The sequence below is a fragment of the Musa acuminata genome, chromosome BXJ3-10 (assembly GCF_036884655.1).
Source record: "Musa acuminata AAA Group cultivar baxijiao chromosome BXJ3-10, Cavendish_Baxijiao_AAA, whole genome shotgun sequence".
Taxonomy (NCBI): domain Eukaryota; kingdom Viridiplantae; phylum Streptophyta; class Magnoliopsida; order Zingiberales; family Musaceae; genus Musa; species Musa acuminata.
In genome coordinates this window covers 27,375,881-27,395,185 of record NC_088358.1, presented here as the reverse complement: position 1 = coordinate 27,395,185, position 19,305 = coordinate 27,375,881, and the positions used below count along the sequence as shown (strand labels likewise).

General features: G+C 39.4%; 2 protein-coding genes across 3 annotated transcripts; both read left to right on the top strand.

Moving 5' to 3' along the window:
• The first annotated feature begins 3,040 nt into the window (after positions 1-3,040).
• Positions 3,041-18,460, top strand: LOC135585855 (receptor-like protein CLAVATA2). 2 transcript variants are annotated; one of them, XR_010501930.1, is made up of 9 exons: positions 3,041-5,402; positions 5,651-7,160; positions 7,481-8,052; positions 8,348-8,425; positions 8,494-8,965; positions 14,469-14,585; positions 15,623-15,718; positions 15,944-15,993; positions 17,680-18,460. XR_010501930.1 is itself a non-coding variant. In XM_065172194.1 (2 exons), the coding sequence occupies exon 1, from the start codon at positions 3,063-3,065 to the stop codon at positions 5,364-5,366; it is 2,304 nt and encodes a 767-aa protein (XP_065028266.1). In that variant the 5' UTR covers positions 3,041-3,062; the 3' UTR covers positions 5,367-5,402; positions 5,651-7,409. The 2 variants fall into 2 exon arrangements, 1 of the variants encoding a protein (XP_065028266.1); XM_065172194.1 differs by lacking the exons at positions 7,481-8,052; positions 8,348-8,425; positions 8,494-8,965; ... (2 more) ...; positions 15,944-15,993; positions 17,680-18,460 and having other exon boundaries at positions 5,651-7,409.
• Positions 8,393-19,050, top strand: LOC103969771 (3-isopropylmalate dehydratase large subunit, chloroplastic-like). The gene is made up of 12 exons (XM_065171505.1): positions 8,393-8,425; positions 8,734-8,925; positions 14,078-14,193; positions 14,279-14,387; positions 14,469-14,585; positions 15,623-15,718; positions 16,678-16,695; positions 16,778-16,830; positions 17,680-17,797; positions 18,610-18,620; positions 18,710-18,718; positions 18,819-19,050. Exons 1-12 carry the CDS (start codon positions 8,393-8,395, stop codon positions 19,048-19,050), a joined length of 1,104 nt encoding a protein of 367 aa, XP_065027577.1.
• The last annotated feature ends 255 nt before the right edge of the window (positions 19,051-19,305 follow it).

Here is a 19,305-nt window from a genome sequence, read left to right as displayed (position 1 = left end):
CATGATTCAGGCAATAACGTGAGATGTCGGCAGATTATTGGCTAGTAACAAACCAATCCTTTGTGATTGGTGACTCGAACAAGACACACGAGCCGTGGAATTTCTAAAATATTATATCAGATCCAATTAATCACCGAAATTATAAGAGGCATATTATGAATATAAAAAATTATAGATTTTTCGAACTCCTCAGTAATTCTTATTTGTTTTAATTAACATAAGATTATTGAGCAGATATTTAAGAGTATCATATATTGAGAATTTAAATATTCAAAACGATATATATGCAATATCAAAATATTCAATGGGCATATGTATCATATGGAGACTTGACACCTGAAAATCGGGTGACAAAAAATAGAAAAATCAGTTACCATCAAACATAACTAAAAATATTTTTTGGAATCAATAATGATTTTTTTAAAATTATTATTATTATTTTATATATTCACTTTCCTTGTATTCATCTCCTGAGTTCACCTAATTCACTTCCCTTATGCTTATCAAGTTGGAAGATAATAGTCTTTCCTTTCCTTTTAGGTGATGATGCAAAGATTCAACATAGCTTGGGATTTTCATTATCAACTTTAATTTTTTTTTCTAGAAAATATGCTTGATGTAAATGGTTATACTTTCATATTCAAACTAGGCGAAGATGTGATGATTCAACTTAGCTCCAAGATCTTAATTGATTTTTTTTATTTTTTTTCGTTGAAAAGCGCATGTGTAGGATATTAATAATTGACTATAAAATTTGAGATTACTAAGGAGTATTCAGGTTTAAAAGCATTGTGTAGGATATTAATAAAAGTGCATGGACAAGTGAATCAACTAAGATTTTTTTTTTTTGTTCGAAGGAATCGTTCATTTTATATTTCATTGTTGCGATTATTATTCTACCTTGAATCTCGTATTTTAATGATTAAACCAATTGATAATTATGTTTATATTTTAATCTATGTTTTAAGTGATGTAGGATGCTTTGATCATGATGAGACAATTAAAACAGAAAAAATCATGTTGTGCCCGAGGAACATGTCAAAAGATTGAACGTCGGGCCGGTGGATTGGTCGACGTATCGACATAAGGCTTCGGGCCATGGACTTAGGCATCAGACGAAGAAGAGCGAGTATTGTGCCAAGGATATCGGAGTTGCGGAGTCAACTAGCCGATTGGGCAATAAGCCGTAGGAGAGGACGATACGCCGAAGAATCAGACAAAGCGTCGAGGGACCAATGACATGCCAGACAACTTGGTTAATTGCTTAAGATTAATTATCTCGATCGAAGTTTTGTTTTACATGTGCAGGATTAACTACGATGGAAGTAAGACATGCAGTAGGAGTTGCACCGAAGTCGAAACTATGATCACATTTGGAGTTTGAGAGTTCGACGGAAGTCTGGACGGTCGTCGGAGGTTCTGCGAGAACAAATCCAAGAAGTCCAGGAGCTTGCCAAAGAAACTCATTAGAACTCGCCAAGTGGATCATCGCAAGTCCAGGAGTTTGCCGGAAGTCCGCTGGAGCATCGCCGAAGGTTCGTCGGATGTTCGCCGGAAGCTCGCCGGAAGAAGCGATTGACGCACCGGAGCAAGTTGCAATAAATGTCTTAAGAAATATCGTAGTTAGCATGTAGATTAAGTTAGGAATGAGAGGTGATATCATTAACTTAATATGGGGGCAATTTGGCCCTTGATACACCCAAATTGGGCCGAATGGATCAACCTATTCGAACCAAAATTTCTGCCGGGCGGTGGCACCGCTTGGGCTCAGTCTCCGAGCGAGACTCAACGGTGCAACCACCCCAGTCAAGCGGTGGCACCACTTGGGCTCAGTTTCCGAGCGAGATTGGGCGGTGCAACCGCCCTTATCAGACGGTGGCACCGCCTAGAGGCTCAGTCTCCGAGTTGTCAGGTGGTTGTACCGCCCTAGTCAGGAGGTAGTATCGCCGGGACCCCAGAAATCCGGAAAATGATATTTTTGAGCTCCAAATTCAAACCAGTTTGGGGCCTATATATACCCCACTCTTTCCTGCATGAAAGGGCACCGAAAGCTTGATCTTACTATGTGATTTTAGAGTTCAAAAGTGTTGTAAAGGCTAGAAGTTCTCCTCTCTCTTTTCTTCCAAGTTTTGATCTTTCAAGAGATGAAAGAAAATTCTGTAAGGGTTGTCTCCAAAGTCAGTCAAAAGGAGTGAAACTGTAAAAGGATGATTGGTCTTCGTCTATTGAAGGAAAACCTCTAGTGGACGTCGGTGACCTCATCGGAGGAGGAAGCTAAAAGTGGATGTAGGTCAAGATTGATCGAACCACTCTAAATCTCAGTTTGTATTTACTTTCTGTTCTCTATCTTAACTGCAAACTACCTCCATAGTTTTACTTTAATTGCACTTCGTCTGATCTAAGTTAAAAGTAATTTTCGAATCGACTTTCTTACCGAAATCGTTTTTATTATACGAACACCGAGTTAATAGTCTTGTTTGGGTTTATATAATTATTATTAATAAAATATTTTTAATACCATAACCAAGCGAGCATCTGAGCACAAAACATAATAAATAAATAAAGATGAATTATTGAAAAAAATATATTTTTTAAAAATGCTAAGCTAGCGTTTTTTAAATTTTTTTAAATTTTTTATAGAGTACCCTTTTGTTTTCAAAATGATTATTTTATCTTTGCGGTCGTTACCTCCGCTTAATATTGTTACCCTCATTCAACTTGTCTTTATCTTCGTGAACTCTACTGGCCCCAAAGTACTTACCCTTGTGTGGCTCACCTATGGCACCAGGTAGCAAGAATAGTGAGAGTAATGCACGTAGGATGGTGCAGAGAGAGAGAGAGAGAATAGGGTGGAGGCAACGACGGGTCTGACGAGAGAGGAGAAAGATGTATAGGGGATGGATAGGAGTAAGATATTTATTTTACATAAAGTTAGGGAGTTCCACGGAAAATTATCAAAAATAAGGAGTTTTTCGAAAATTCGTCCAGAATAAAATTAAAAACAAAATCTGGTCTCGCGCACCTGCGCTTTAATGGCGAATAATCTCACCTTTCCAAGCGGAATGTCGGCTCCAAAGCGAGCATCATTCTCATCGTCGTCGCCTGCCGCTCTCTCGTTCTTCCCCTCTTCCTCTTTCCCCAATCTCCGTTCCTTCCACTCCCCACAAACGCACTCGTCTCCTCTCCCTCCTTCCGCAATGGCGGCTTTGGACCGTAAGTTCGTCTCCCTCCTCCTACTCCTCCTGACCTCGTTGGTCGCCGCCGCTGAGGAGGCGGGGCTCGGTCTCGACGCCGGAGACCGGGACGCCCTCCTCCGCTTCCGATCGCAGCTCAACGACCCGCGGCTGAGACTGGCGAGCTGGAACGGGTCCAATTGCACCACCTGGGCCGGTATCTCCTGCGAGAACCGGACCGGCCGGGTCTTCCGAATCAACCTCGGCGATTCGGGCCTCTCTGGCGCCGCGCTTGAGCTCCTCTGCAACCTCTCCCTCCTCGAAACCCTAGTCCTTTCCGGCAATGACTTTTCCGGCCCCATTCCGCGTTGCTTTGGTCGCCTCCAGGCTCTCAGAACCCTCGACCTCGGCCGGAACAAGCTCCAAGGATCGCTTCCGCCAGAGATGGCCGGGCTCTGGCAACTTGAGGAGCTCGTGCTGTCTGGGAACCCTGGTGTTGGGGGTTTGTTTCCGGAATGGATTGGCACCTTCTCTTACAGGTTGAAAAGACTCGATCTTGGATCGACTTCACTCCAGGGAGAGATTCCGGAGGGTTTGTTCCATCTCTCGTCGCTGAAATTTCTTGATCTTTCCGGCAACCGCTTGGTGGGCGAGTTGAAAGATTTCGAGCAGCCTTTAGTTCATCTCAACCTCTCCCAGAATCAGCTTTCGGGGACCCTCCCGTGCTTCTCGGCATCGACAGGCTCCCTCACGGCACTCAATCTTGCGAGTAACGCCCTCGTCGGCGGAATCCCCACTTGTATTTCGTCGCTGAGATCATTGTTGGAGCTGAATCTCTCTTCGAATGGTCTACAATACAGGATATCGCCCAGGCTCATCTTCTCCGATAAGCTCCAGGTTCTTGATTTGAGCTCAAATGAGCTATCTGGTCCGATTCCAGGCAGCCTAGTCGAGGAACCAGAGAGAGCTGAATTGTTGCTTCTAAATCTTTCGAGGAATCAGCTCTCGGGCGAGATTCCAGCAGAGATGACGGAACTAAGGAGCTTGCAAGGACTTTTCTTGTCACAGAATCAGCTTACTGGAGAGATCCCAGTTGCAATTGGGAACCTGACCTATCTCCAGTCTCTTGATCTTTCTTACAATTTCCTCTCTGGTCCAATTCCTGTCAGCCTCGCGGGTTGTTTTCAGCTTTGGCAGCTCAAGTTGGATCATAACAACCTTTCTGGTGCCCTCCACCCAGAGCTTGATGCCCTTGACAGCCTCCGTATCCTGGACTTAGCTGGGAACCGGATTTCTGGTGAGATTCCTCTTCCTTTGGCAGGTTGCAAATCGCTCGAGGTCGTCGACCTCAGTTCTAATGACCTTGGGGGCGAGCTTAGTGGAGCCATTCTCAAGTGGCAGAATCTCCGGTTCCTCTCGCTAGCTCGCAACCATTTATCGGGTGACCTCCCAAACTGGATGTTCTCGTTTCAGTACCTACGGTCACTCAATCTCTCTGGTAATCACTTCTCAGGATATATTCCAGACGGAGACTTCATTGTCAGTGATGAGTTCAATGGCAATTCTAATGAGCCTTATGATGGCTTCAGCATGGTCCTGGTTCCAGTCTCAGTGAACTTTGCTGGTAGTCGGCAACTGGAATTCAATTACAAGCTACACTCACAAGTGGGAATTGATTTGTCCAATAATGCTCTTCGAGGAGAGATACCTGAGGGATTGATTGGGTTAAAGGGTTTGGAGTACCTGAATCTTTCATACAATGACCTTGCTGGCCGCATCCCCGGAAATCTTGAGAAGATGGGGAAGCTTAAAAGGCTAGATCTTTCACACAATTCACTCTCCGGAGAGGTCCCAGCAAGCATCTCTGTGCTCAGGGAGCTGGAGGCACTAAACCTCTCCTACAATTGCCTGTCAGGGCCTGTGCCAACAAGGGAGGGGCTCCAAAGGTTTCCAGGTGCATTTGCTGGAAATCCGGCACTCTGTATGGAGTTTTCAGGGAAGGGATGTGATACAGAAGCAAACTTGCCTGCAGGGAAGGCGATAGGTGCAAGTGGTGGCAGAGATGATGGTTGGATGTCAGTGGGGGCATTTTGGATCAGTGCCGTAGCCAGTTTTTATGCATCAGTGGTCGCACTACTTTGCTCACCAATGTCAAGGGAATATATTTTTCAGGCATTCAAGCCTGAGTTCTGAGTAGAGACTGGGAAGGAACCAAAACTGATTGTAGATGTACAGTCCTAGCTTCTTTTCATTTCTTGTTTAATCATCTCATCAGATCTGATATTAGTTTTAGCAGAAACTAACCCAGGATTGTGCTGAGTTCTCATTAGCACCAGGGCATGTGCTTTAGTTGTGATGCTTTGATGTAGCAAAAATGGTTAAAATTAATGTTTTTAGTTTTGCATAAGTGCTGGATTATGGTCAAAAGGTTTATTTATCTTCCTTTCCATAATGATAATAATTGTTTCTGCTCATAGGAAAGATTCAGGTCAACCCATGATGCTATTGTGATGCACTTGGAGAAAGCACATCGGAAAAGTTGGAACCATAATTTGGATGGACTTAAATGTGCACTGTATGTATGCTGCACCATTTATCTGTTATCTTATTGGTTTTGTTTCCTGTTTTATGATCATTATGACCTTCTCATGCTCATGCAAATTTAACATAACCTGCCACAGACTTTTGTATGGTAATGTCACAGCAAGTATTGTTCTCATGATTCTGCTGTAGCTCCCTCAAAACATTGGCAATAATTTTCTATTTCTCCATTATAATTTCATTGATAGGAATGTGATGGTTCCAATCTTTGCAGATAGCAACCCTTATTTGAGCAATCTGTTTTCGGTTTTGTTATTGGTATTTTCATGTAAGAAGTGGAAACTCTAATTGGTGGAGCATTTACATGGCATATTTCCAAATGGATAACCAAGCTTTTTTTACTGCCTTCACGCTTTGGAGGATGTGGTTTAGTTGGTACTTGGTAATCCTTGAAACAAAATGGCATTGGAAGGACATGGATGTTGGTACCCATATTCAGTGATTTTGAACCAGAAGGAATGATAGCAACTATTGAGCAGACTTTTTTTAGCAATAATTTCTCCAAACATCATGTCTAATATAACCAATATTACATAATGCATGAGATAAGACTGACAGAACATTGTTAACTGTGACAACATGAGGAGGATATCATTGAGACTACTGACCTGCTACTGAAGACTTTCTTATGAAAATTAGCAGTGGAAGCATGGTTATCAAGGCCATTTCCTATTCTCTACATTTTTGACTTGCTATCAAGTGGAAAGCCAGCATATTTCTTGACTGCTTGATGATGATGCTAGTCTTTTTCCTACTCCATGCAGCTACCTTACTACCATTTTCCACGTATTTTACAACAATTTAATTATGGTTCTATGTATGGGATACAAATGATTAATTCAACAGCTGTTCTATTTCTTGACATTAAAAACGTATTTATCACTTTCTCTCAAACACATTTTTTGTTGGTTGCTTGGTTAATGGTTAGACATCAGCATTATACATACTGATTATCAGTTTTTTCCCTCTGATTCTATATTGTTCTTATTTATGGTTAATTCAATATCACAATGAAAGGTTTCATTCAAAGTTCTTTTGCTACCGTTTTAAAGTTAGTTTTACATATTTTCTGAATAAAGATTGCCCAGATGAGCAAAAATCTGTGGAATGTGGGGTATAATTTATTTGCTGTTGGCTTGTAGAATTGCACGAGTTAAGTGCAAGCTGTTGGGGAGAGGTGATGAAATATTTCATACTTCTGGACAGGAATAATAATCTTGAATGGTGATATAGATGACTGTAAGCCTGGCAAGGAATTTGAAATGTTGTGCAAATATTTTTTCTCTTTTGATATCAAGAGAAGCTTTAAAGCACGATTTGAAATACTGATCTGGCAATTGTTTTGCTGATGGTCCACAAGAATTGTATTTGGAAAAAAATGGAAAGGTAACATGATAGTTTGCACAGATAAATCATGTTTGCATCTCTCCCTTTACAGCATGTTTCTAAATTGTTTATATCAATCATGTTTTTTCTGTCTTCTTTCTTATCACACATTGTGGTTTAACTTTCCATATTACCTTGAGATTTACTGGATTTAGGATATCAAATGTTTTGATATGCTTCATTGATAGAATGCTTTTGTAGCTCACTAGTTTCACAACTCAGGAAGTTTCTTTTGCTTCCTGTAACATGGCAAATAATCTCATTGAAGTATTGTATTGCAATTATTTCTCAATCTATCTCATGGTTCCAAAATGTCACAGATTCTATTTTACAATGGCCTTTGGATGTTCTTCCCCGGATGCTAAGTTCCGACAAACATGCCACCTAGAGAGGAAGAGGACCTGAGGCTCAAGGTTGCGTCCGAATCTGTTAATAGTAAGGGAAGATCTTATGAGACCATGAAAAAGGTGTCGAGGAACATATTCCAGTACGCAAATTTCCTGGTCTTCTTGCACCAGTTTCTCTCAGTCATGGCTGTCGACGAATGAACTGATGGCAGCGGCTTCTTGTTGACGCCGACTACTGCAAGAGAGAGTTAGAGATGACTTAAAACTGTTCATAACAACACACTGTGCTCAAGGTTTGGCGGCCGCTCTTTTTGGAGTCGGAGGCGGTGCGGTGATCTTAAGTAGAAAGGCCATCATGCTTCACGGTGGTGCGCTGCCCTCGTCGATGTCCTGCGAGAGGTGGTGGTCGACGGCGTTTTGGATGCCGGAAGACAATCCACTCCGTTCGGATCGGATCCAATCATCCGTTTCGGATCGGATCCACTATTAGGCGGCCCTAAGAAACCCTCCTCAATTCCCGGTCAGCGCGGCGGCAAAATATACTCGTTAGTGATAATTTACAAATATACCCTCCAATATTAGTTTCTCTAATTTTGAGTTTATCATATATACTCAACAAGCTTGCTTGAATTCCTCTAAGATTATTTCAGATTTATCGTTGCTAAATTGATAATGTCTATATTTACATTTACACCTCTAAATTTAAATTTAGAAACAAAGCATTTTAAAATATTTAAAGATATATTAATTTCAATAATTGATATGTAAAACCCGCGACGATATTTATGCTTCTCATGCTCTGCTAATCGTCGGTTCCGTTTCCCCGATCCGTTCTTGTAGGGTTATGTTGAAGATTTCTACGTAAGAAGCACGGCATCGTCGCTCATGGCTTCGAGCTCCGCGATCTTCGGCGCAAAGGTGCGATCTCGTTAGCCAAAGCCCATCTCATACTAGAGGGAAGTGTCTGATCGACCTCTTTTCTTTAGCTGAAGGATTCTGGCTTCACGTCATGCTTCTCGCCTTCGATGAGAGCGCGTCGTTGCTGGAAGCACGCCTTGAACAAAGTGCTTGCAGTTGCGGCGCCTGCCCGATCTCCCTGCTCTCCATCGATCACCGGCTCAGTTTGGGAATCCATTCCTTCTGATTTGACGTGGGTTCTTTTGATGTGTTCTTTAGTGTTTAAGGTTTCTTATTTTGTGTTTTTTTGCGCCTTTTGCAATTTGCAGGTCAAGCAAGCAATGACGATGACGGAGAAGATCCTTGCGCGGGCATCAGAGAAGACGCATCTGGAACCTGGAGAGAATGTTTGGGTGACTGTTGATGTCTTGATTACTCAGAAGACGCATCTGGAACCTGGAGAGAATGTTTGGGTGACTGTTGATGTCTTGATGACTCATGATGTCTGTGGCCCTGGGGATGTTTGGAATCTTTAAGAAAGAATTTGGTCAGAACGCAAAGGTAGCTTTTAGTTCAAAACGACAAAGTTGGCTATTCATTTCATTTATACTGCCTCTTTTTCTTTAGATCCGAAAAGGTAAATATTGTTTATTTATAATACATTTTTAATCAAATAAGAATGCTATAATTAATTGTTAGGATCGAGTCGGCACTAAGAGGGGGAGGTGAATTAGTGCAGCGGATAAAAATACGTCAAGTCAAAAATCTCGTTCGATAAAATCGTTTCGACAAAGAGAGTTTAACTTTAAAAGCGTATGGAAGGGTGTGCAATAAAAGTAATGAGGAAGTAAAACAATATGTAACGAAGTAAAGTTGAATGCAATAAAGAGATTAGGCAGTAAGGAATGAACACACCGAAATTTATAATGGTTCGGTCGTTGTGACCTACATCCACTTCTGATTCCTCCTCCGTTGAGGTCATCAGCGTCCATTAATAGTCTTCCTTCAATAAGCGAAGACCAACCATCTCTTTACAACGCTTTCTCCTTTTCACGGGTTTAGGAGATAACCTTTACAAGTCACTCTTTTACAAGTATTCCCTCACACATCTCTCTTAGGACTAACTCTAAGCACTAGGAGGAGGGAATTCAATGTTTTGGTAGAGTTTATTCAGTTTTTTCCTTAAGAATTCTTGCTCCTTTCTTGCTGCCCAAGTGGGGTATTTATAGACCTTAAATGGTTTAAAAAATGGAGCTAAAAATTAAACTTCCGGGTCTTCCGGGTACGGGCGATACCATCGCCTGCATTGAGCGGTACCACCGCTTGTAGCTTGATACTGGGCGGTACCATCGCTTGACACACTGTCATTAGGCAGTACTGTTAGGAACGAGTTGACACTAATAGAGAAGGGGGGGGTTGAATTAGTGCAGCGGATAAAAATCACGTCAGTTTAAAATTTTATTTTGATTAAATCCGATATCCGACAAAGCCCGTATATGTAATATGTTTAACTTGAAAGCATTTGGAAGCGTAGTGAAAGTAAAGTAGTTTGCAGTAAAGGTAAATTGCACAAAAGAAATACAAACCAGATTTTTATAATGGTTCGGTCGTCGTGACTTATATCCACTCCACCGATTCCCCTTCCGTCGAGGCCACTAGCATCCACTAACGATCTTCCTTCAATGGGCGAAGATCAATTACCCTTACAACTCGATTCTCTTTTTGACAAGTTCAGGAGAGAACCTTTACAACCCTTTTTTACAAAGCTTCCCTCACACTCTCTCTTAGAATGATCTCTAAACTTTAGGAGGAGGGACTCTATGCTTTACAAGGGTTTTCAACTTTAGAAACACAAAGTTTTTGTTCACCTTTCTTCCTACTCCATGCAAGAATAGCTGGGGTATTTATAGACCCAAATGACTTCAAAACTTGGAGCCAAAATTTAAATCCCCGAGATTTTGGGGTACAGACGGTATCACCGCTTGCAGCCTGACACTGGGCGGTACCACCGCCCAGCCTGGTGGTACCACCGCCTGACAGTCTGGGAGATCGAGTTTTTTTAGTTTTACAACTCATAGACGATTCCATCGCTTGTTCTGGTGGTGCTATCGCCTGACCCAACTTTTGGGTCACTGAATGGGCCTCCCAATGAGCCCAAATCAATCCCAATTAAGGCCCAATTGCCCCCTAATTGAGTTAGCATGATTACACCAAAAGCTAACTCAATTAGCCTCTTAAACTATTTCGATAAATGATTACAAAACATGAATCCTTTGTCCAGCATGTCATTGGTTCATCTGGCGCTCATCCGATCCTTCGGCGCATCATCCTCTCCTTCGGCGTATTGTCTAATCAGTATGTTGACTCCCGCAACTTTCGATCTCCTTGGCGCAATGTCCGATCCTTCGACCCGATGCCCGAATTCACGACACGAGCCTTCTGCCGACACATCGACCAATCCTCCGACCTAACGTCCAATCTTTTGACATGTTCACTTCGGCCCAATGTTCGATTCCTCCTGCTTTAATCAATTTACCTCTCCTTGATCGAGCTAGTCCTGCGTTATTCAAAACGCAGATTAGATCACAAACTCATCAATTGATTTCATCATCAAAATCTGAGATTCAACAGGTAACACCACCCAGTCTGGCGGTACCATCGCCTGACAGCCTCGGAGACCGGGTTTTTTGAGTTTTCCAACTCACAAACGGTTCTACCGCCTATTTTGGCGGTGCCACCGCCTGACCCAACATTTGGGTCACTGAATAGGCCTCCCAATGAGCCCAAATCATTCTCAATTTAGGCCCAATTGGCCCCTAATTGAGTTGGCATTGTTTCACCCCAATACTGACTCAATTAGACCTAAACTAACTCGATCTAGGCAAATTATTACAAAGCACTTAATCATATGTTTTCCGGCATGTCATTGGTTCTTCCGGCGCTTCGTCCGATCATTCGGCGCATTGTCCTCTCCTTCGACATATTGCCCAATCGACATGTTGACTCCCGCAACTTCCGATCTCCTTGGCGCAATGTCCAATCCTTCGGCCCGATGTCCGAATTCACGGCACGAAGCCTTCTGCCGACACATCGACCAATCCTCCGGCCTGACGTCCAATCTTCTGACATATTCACTCCGGCCCAACATCCGATTCTTCTTGCTTTAATCAATTTGCCTTTTCTGATCAAAGTTAGCCCTGCGTCAGTCAAAACACAGATTAGATCGAAACTCATCGATTGATTTCATCCTCAAAATCCGAGATTCAACAATCTCCCCCTTTTTGATGATGACAACTAATTGATGACGGAGTTTAAACCAAACTCCCCTATCAATATGCCATATTGAAATAAGGCATCATTCAAATAAATAACGATGACCTCGACGGAGGAGGAATCAGAAGTGGATGTAGGTCACAACGATCGAACTATTATAAATTCCGGTATGTTCATTCCTTACTGCATTCAACTTTACTTCATTACAAACTGTCCAATCCCCTCTTGTCTACTCATTCAAGAAAAACAAAACGGTTTTTGTCGGAATCAGTTTTTATCGTACGGAGATTTTCAAACTAACGTAATTTTTTTGCTGCACTAATTCACCCCCCCTTTTAGTGCCGCTCTTGATCCTAACATCAATTACCTTTTACGTAATGATTTATGTTTTGATAGGATCATCTTAAACCAAATAGACACTAGTTACGATTCAAGAGCCTTTGACATCTACAATATAATAATCACATACCAATTCATCTTAGCTGTTGACATGAAGCTTCTATTGAAATAAATATTTAACTATTAGGAATGTGCATTGGGAAACTTTTATATTCATTATTAGATATATGTAGTTCAATGAAGGATTCAACGGTTGCAGGCTGGTTTTTGATGGAAAGTAAGGTTTTTCTCATGAAGAATATCTTGTGTTTGCCAGCTGATGGATCAACTCATGCCATTGGCATAATCTGGCATGCTTTATATGTTGGCTGAAGGGAAAAGAAAATGAAAACACAAAAGAAAGGAAAGGAGATTAAGGAACTACACATTCACACACATCCTTATATATATACACGTACACAAGCACATCTATCCATTAATGGCTGATGCTGTTCTCCTTGGCATTGACATCTTATTGGTGATTGATATTGTTACAAGGTCTTAATGGTGATTTAAAATCTCGTTTTCCCTTTCTCTTGCACGTCATCAGTGAGAAATTTCCCAAACTCTCCTCATCTCCAGGAGATTTCTAGTGCTTATCTATCCTTTCCACCAGATATCTAATATACTTTGTAGTTAGTCTTATCCTCGTTTCTCAACTGCATAGCGTGGAGAGGCCAAGGAACCCTGAGAGGCAGACCATATCGATTAAGCAATTTAAAGCCCTTGCCTCCAGAGCATTGTTATCACAAATAGTTCATTAAATGAACCTGTCAGATTTAAAGTCATAATTCAAACACCAGTTGGCAGGTTGACTGGTACTCTTGGAGCAGAATGTTTGGCACACTACAAGGACAAAAAGGATGCTATTTATTTATTACCAAATTAATAGGTGATGTATTATCAGTGATTTAAAAAGCGTTAGGCGCCAAAAGGCGCCAAGGTCCAAAAACGCCCGAGGCGTTAGGCGCTCGCCCGAGCGAAGCGAGGCGCTAAAATATAAAAATATATAATATAATTAATAAATATAATTATTTAAAATTTTAAATAAAAATATGCTATTAAATTAAGAAAATCTAAGATACAAAATCACAATGTCACATTAACAAAAAATTTCAAAATTCAAAACATTAAAATTTTACATCAAAGTCATTCATCATAATCAATATTATCGTCATTTTCACACAAATCATCTTCATTGAATTCGTCTTCTTCCTCTTGTTCTTCGATTCCTTCCTCTTCATCAAGATATGTTTCATTCTCTATGTCTTCAACAATAGCAGGAGCCGAGCTTGATGCTTTTGCACTCATTTTTCTCTTTGACATCTGTCTTGTATATGTTTGTAATTCTCCAGCACCTGAAGCTCTTGTCACATCTCCCCACGTCAATCTATCATCTTCAAATACAAGCTCGTCTTCAGCATCTTGCAAGTTAGCACCCATTTCTCCTACTAACCACTCATTTGAATCATCAATATCTTGCAATGAGATTGAATCAAATCTATTTTTCAAATCATGACGAGTCTTCAAAGCTTGATTATACTTTATGTAAACAAGATCGTGCAATCGTTGATGTTCTAACCGATTTCTTCTCTTCGAGTGAATCTGTCATGTTATACAGTATTATTTTCTTTTTTGAAGCTTTATCTTGTAACTTTTCTGTTGTACTTCATGCTTTCTTATGCTAACATAAAATACAGCATTAACATGAATGAGAGCAGTCGAAAAAAATGCAGAATAGCAGTAGATAGTTTTGCATTTTGGGATTCATGAATTCTTTTAAAAACTTCTAAAAACAGTATTATTGAAGGTTTCCAAATCTTCAAATGTATAGTTTTCAAAATTTCAAATACAATACTATGAAAACATGTCTTTCAGGTTTTCTGATTTTTAATCTTAATATTCTCTGTTCATGTTTAAATTTTGACAGCCTTCATCTGCAATCCCTTGCCTGCTGTTGTAAGGTGGCATTTAAGATTGCACACTCTCTTTTTTTAACACCACTTGAATTGTAAATCTCAGGTTTGGGATCGTGAAAAGATTGTTGTGATACCAGATCACTATATATTTACTAGTGATGAATGTGCAAACAGGAATGTGGATATTTTGAGGGACTTCTGCTTAGAGTGGAACATTAAGTATTTTTATGGTATTCAAGTTCTTGGTAATTTTAGGATATTAGATATTCTTGATTTTTCTTTATGAATATCAACCCTTTCTCAGTATGCTTGTTATTTCTTATGTTCCTTTTTCAAAACTGCGGGCTAATCCAGATTACAAAGGTGTATGCCACATTATGCTTGCACAAGAACACCATTGTAGACCCGGGGAGGTGCATGAACTTATAGTAGCCATCTAACATACAGTTTGGTATCTATATCTTATTCTGTTCTAAAGAATTTGAGATTCACAGGTTTTACTCGGCACAGACTCCCACACATGTAATGCTGGTGCTTTCGGGAAATTTGCTACTGGAATTGGCAACGCCGATGCAGGTTTTGTCATGGGAACTGGGAAGCTCCTTTTGAAGGTTGCTAAAGTTTTCTGTTTGATGTTTATATGCACAACACATAGTGTTTCTCATTTGTGCATTTATTTTTTCTGTTACAAAATTATAGATTGTTTCCTACACAAATTAGACTGCATATTTTGGATATCATGGCAAAAGCATGGTGGGCTTTTGAAGTCTGGCAACACTTTGCAAATTAATCTCGTTAATGAACTCTTTAAGGCCATTGGTTCACTTAATTGCCTCTAGTTTCATTTCATTATCTCCACTGGTCTTATATTTGTTTATTCTGGCTAAACTAGTCTTCTTTTGGCAAAAACACTGTTAAAAGTGGTTTATCAGCTAAACTCTTGATAAATTTTCTGATTTATTCTTCATTACTACAAAACTTTTCTCAATGTTGAGTAATGACTGAGTGCAAAATTCTGAGATATTGCTTTTACTATTTTAAGCAAGTGGCGTGGTGTGAGGTCTAAACAGACATGAAAGTATGTGGTCTTCAACTCTGAACAGGGCCATAGTGGAGAATGACATGTGATGCATCACATGCAAATTCTAGTGCTGAAAAAGCATGAAAATTTCCTTTTCCACTTCAATCATTTTTCCTGTGGATGTTGCTCAAATTCAGTCTTTCTGTTGGAATAATGATGTTGACTTCCTCATAACGATTTCCCTTGTAGTAAATATTGGAATGAATTGCTTAAAAGTGCTCTTTATCACCTAGTTGCAGTTTGTTGACAGCTTAATTTCTGTTTCCTTGTACCCTAAGGTTTATATTAGATGGAGCAATGCCAAACTATTTGCTTCCCAAGGATTTGATTTTGCAAGTAGGTTGGATTACTCGACATCTTATTGAGTCCATATTGTCTTTAATGACGTTCTTTTTTACTTTGTCCTTATTAACTGGATTACTGGTGTAATAACTGTTGCTGGTGCAAAATCCATGGAGTTTGTTGGCTCTACAGTCAAAGGGCTAAGTGCAAGTACCATGTGTACTAATTATATTTTTTACTACAATGGATTTTATTAGAATTGATGCATGATAATTTTTGTTCAAGATGGACGAGAGGATGACTTTGTGCAACATGGTCATCGAAGCTGGGGGTAAGAATGGGGTTGTTTCTGCTGATGAAACTACATTCAAGTGCCTTGAGGTATGGAAGCTGTACTTTTTGTTGATGTGTTATGTTTCTAGTCAATACCTTAGTTAATATGTTTGCAGTGCAGTTAGTTAGTAAAAACAACAGTAACTGTTTTATTTGTCTATTGTTGCTAAGGAAGGTTACACATTTAGAATAGCCTTTGCTAGAGTTGTTCAGGTCATTTAACTTCTGAAAGAAATTTGCTTGATGCAAAATTTCATTCTTATTTTTTTTCAGGATAAAACTTCCAAGAATTTTGAACCTTTGTAGAGAGATGATAATGCCAGGTATTATAAATTTAAGTTTGTAGATTTGTTGCCGTTCTGGTTCATTCATGATATAATACTGTTTTACCATCTTTTCCATGTAATTGTATTTGTAATGCTGGTTCTCGACTAACAAATGTGCTGATAATTTCTAAAATTGTTTTCTGGTCTGCCAATCTTAGACAAATCAAGTCTCTCAGGTATATGCTGATTTCTGATGCAAATTCAATCAAGGATTTTTTTTCTTTTGAGTAACTTCATGAGAGTCCTCATTGACTGTCACCCCCAAGGATTGCAACCATGATTTCTGATTGTTTTGCATAAGTGTTACAGGCAAATTATGCTCCCACCTGAACCACTAGCCACCTGTCTGCAACCAAATCCCCATGTATAAAATGTCAATGCAAAGGATAGAAGGAAAAGCAATATATCGACATGGAGTCAGTGCATTACTGGTCTTCTGAACATGTGTAGTATGACCATCCTCAAGGAAAATGACCAATAAATTAAGGCAACTTCAATATGAAGGATGCCTATTAAAGGATACTAGCATGATGGTTATTATCGTAGTGTCTTAACTTTTGAATGGTCTTTTAGAGAAAAGTTTTCCATTCTATCCTTAGCTGTAGAAAATAAGATCCAACATCATTTACCCAATCAAACCTTGTTAAAGTTGTCTAAGTTTGTGATACTTACACTTATCAGATCTTTGGTCTTGACAAGGTATAAAGTTATAAACTATAAACTAGGGAAATAGATTGACTTTTCAGGTTGCAAATAGGTGCTCAACAATGAGATTTTTCAGATCTATGAATCTGTATCAAGATGTTTGGAAATAATTTCTGAGCACTTTAGGAGGTTCTGAAGATATATGACTTAGTGGAACCCATAACCGTGGGCATTTATGCAATGTATGAATGACTAAGGCATTGGAAAAGGGATTTTGAGAAAGGCATTGGAATTTAATGGAGTTTGAGAGAAGAAGTTTAAGAGTTCCAGTAGGTCCTTTACTTTTTCCCTTTTGCAGGAAAACTATTACCATCTTTTGTTCTCTCCATGCAGAGAGTCTTATAAGTTTACTCATCAATTTTATCTTTTTGTTATCTTTGTGATGATAGTTCCAATTTTAGAAATTCACTAGTCAGAAGTCTGCCATTTTTCATCTGGAAATTCTTTCGGCTCTATGTCATCTAAAATATGTTCGTAACTGCTTAACTTTTGATGTTAATCCTTTGGGTTAGCCAAGGCAGGTAACTTATCATTTTCTCGAAGTAATTACTTGTTCATTACAACGTTTGCCGCATTGCTGTGTACTGCCTGATATGGGCAGTACCTACTGATCTGATAAGAAATCGATATGGGCGGTACATACCAATCTGTCGATACATCCCATCATACCATGTGTCGGTATGTCGGTATATATCATACCGATGATCGGTCGGTACACTAGTATGAACCGGTAAAACAAATCATGATTCATTATATTCAAATATTCTTTATAGGTTTATTCAAGAATATAAAATTGATGTGTCCAAGTTGGAACCATTGGTTGCAAAGGTTTGGAAAAATTACACTGATGACTGATCATCCCTTTAGTTCTTATGGTCAACTTGGATCTAGAATTTTATATTTTTCAACAGGAAGCATTAGCTAACATAACATTTTCTGCTAACAAACTATTCCTGATCTTTTGTTATAAATGTACAGCCACATTGCTCTAGCAAGAGAGTGCAAGGGCATCAAAAGTGACAGGGCCTACATAGGTTCTTGCACTGGTGGAAAGATGGAGGATTTTTTAGCTGCAGCAAAGGTGTTCCTAGCTTCAGTAAGGGGCTTTGTATTTTAAATCAATTTCTGCAATTGGTTTTAGTTTGTCTTCAATGGACACCTTCTGTGTGCTGAAAAAAGATAATTAGGCTGTCTCCCTGCCACACTATGCCCATCTTGGACTGTTTGATGACTTATGGATTATTTGGATATGCACTACTGATTTTATGAATGCCTTCCAGCAGTTAATTTAAAAATTCAGTTATAATGACTTATTATGTAAATAATCATCTGTGATATGCAACAAGATGCTGTACAAGAGATTTCATGCCTTGCCTTGAAAATTGCAAATGGTCCTTTTCCTGATATCTCAAAATGAGCTTGTTTCTTTTATTCTAAAACTCCTGAATATATGCAAACATTTGTTTCCTTATAAAAATAAGTCTCATTTATCTTTTTTGTCATCCGATTTTCAGAGTAGAATGTTTTGCCTAACAAAATTTTGCATTACTTAATTTTTGATCGGGTTAAAATAGTCTTAAGCTTATATTTTTTCCGTCTTGATGATGCTTGTTGGCCTTTGTCAAACAATTTAGATAGAAAAGTGTTCTTCAGAATTAATGCCATCACAATATTTGGATCGACCCACCAGTTGATGAGCCAGAACTTACAGCCTGTTCTAAAATGCTGCTTGAGATGGCTGTCGAAGCAAATGGGCTATGATATTCCCAATAAATTTCCAAGTATCTGACTAAAACCTAGAAACTATAATGTGATTTCAGAAACACCTTTGCTATATTATTTTTGCTTTCTGGAGTCGATAATTTGTTGATTGACAAAAAGCTTTGAGAATTTTGATTATGCTTACAGTATAGGAAACCGTAATGAATTCAAAGAAATTGGTTTACTCAATTCTTCTTTGTGATATTTGTAGTTGACCTAAACTGATGATTCTCTTGCTTATGACCAGGGAAAATAGGTAAGAGTTCCCACATTTCTTGTTCCTGCCACGCAAAAGGTGCAAATCGGAGCTTGCATGTACCAGTGCTTGCTGAGTTGATTATTGTAAATTTCTGTAGGTATGAATGGATATATAGCCTCCCGGTACCAAGTTCTGGCAGGAAGACTTGTTCTCAAATATTTGAGGAGGCTGGTTGTGAAGTTCCATGCCTATTTGTTTCTACCACAAATAGGAACTTCCATGGCAGAATGGGTCACAAAGAGGGTCAGATGTATCTTGCTTCACCATATACGGCTGCTGCTTCAGCTTTGACAGGATACGTTACTGATCCAAGGGACTTCTTTCCGTGAAAGGAACAAGTATGTAATCTATGTATCATCATAGAGAGTCCATACAAAAATTATGTATGTTTTTCCTCTCTAGCCTATTGTAACTTGTAATGTTAGATGTTTACTACAAGAATAATCATGGGAAATAGCCAGTATATGGTAAAGTTCTTATGTTAGCATAGAGACAAATATAACAAGTCATAAGTTCTACTGTACTTTGTATGGATTTCATGAATTATGTTGTCAATGTTATCGAGTTGAAATATCTGTGTTCCT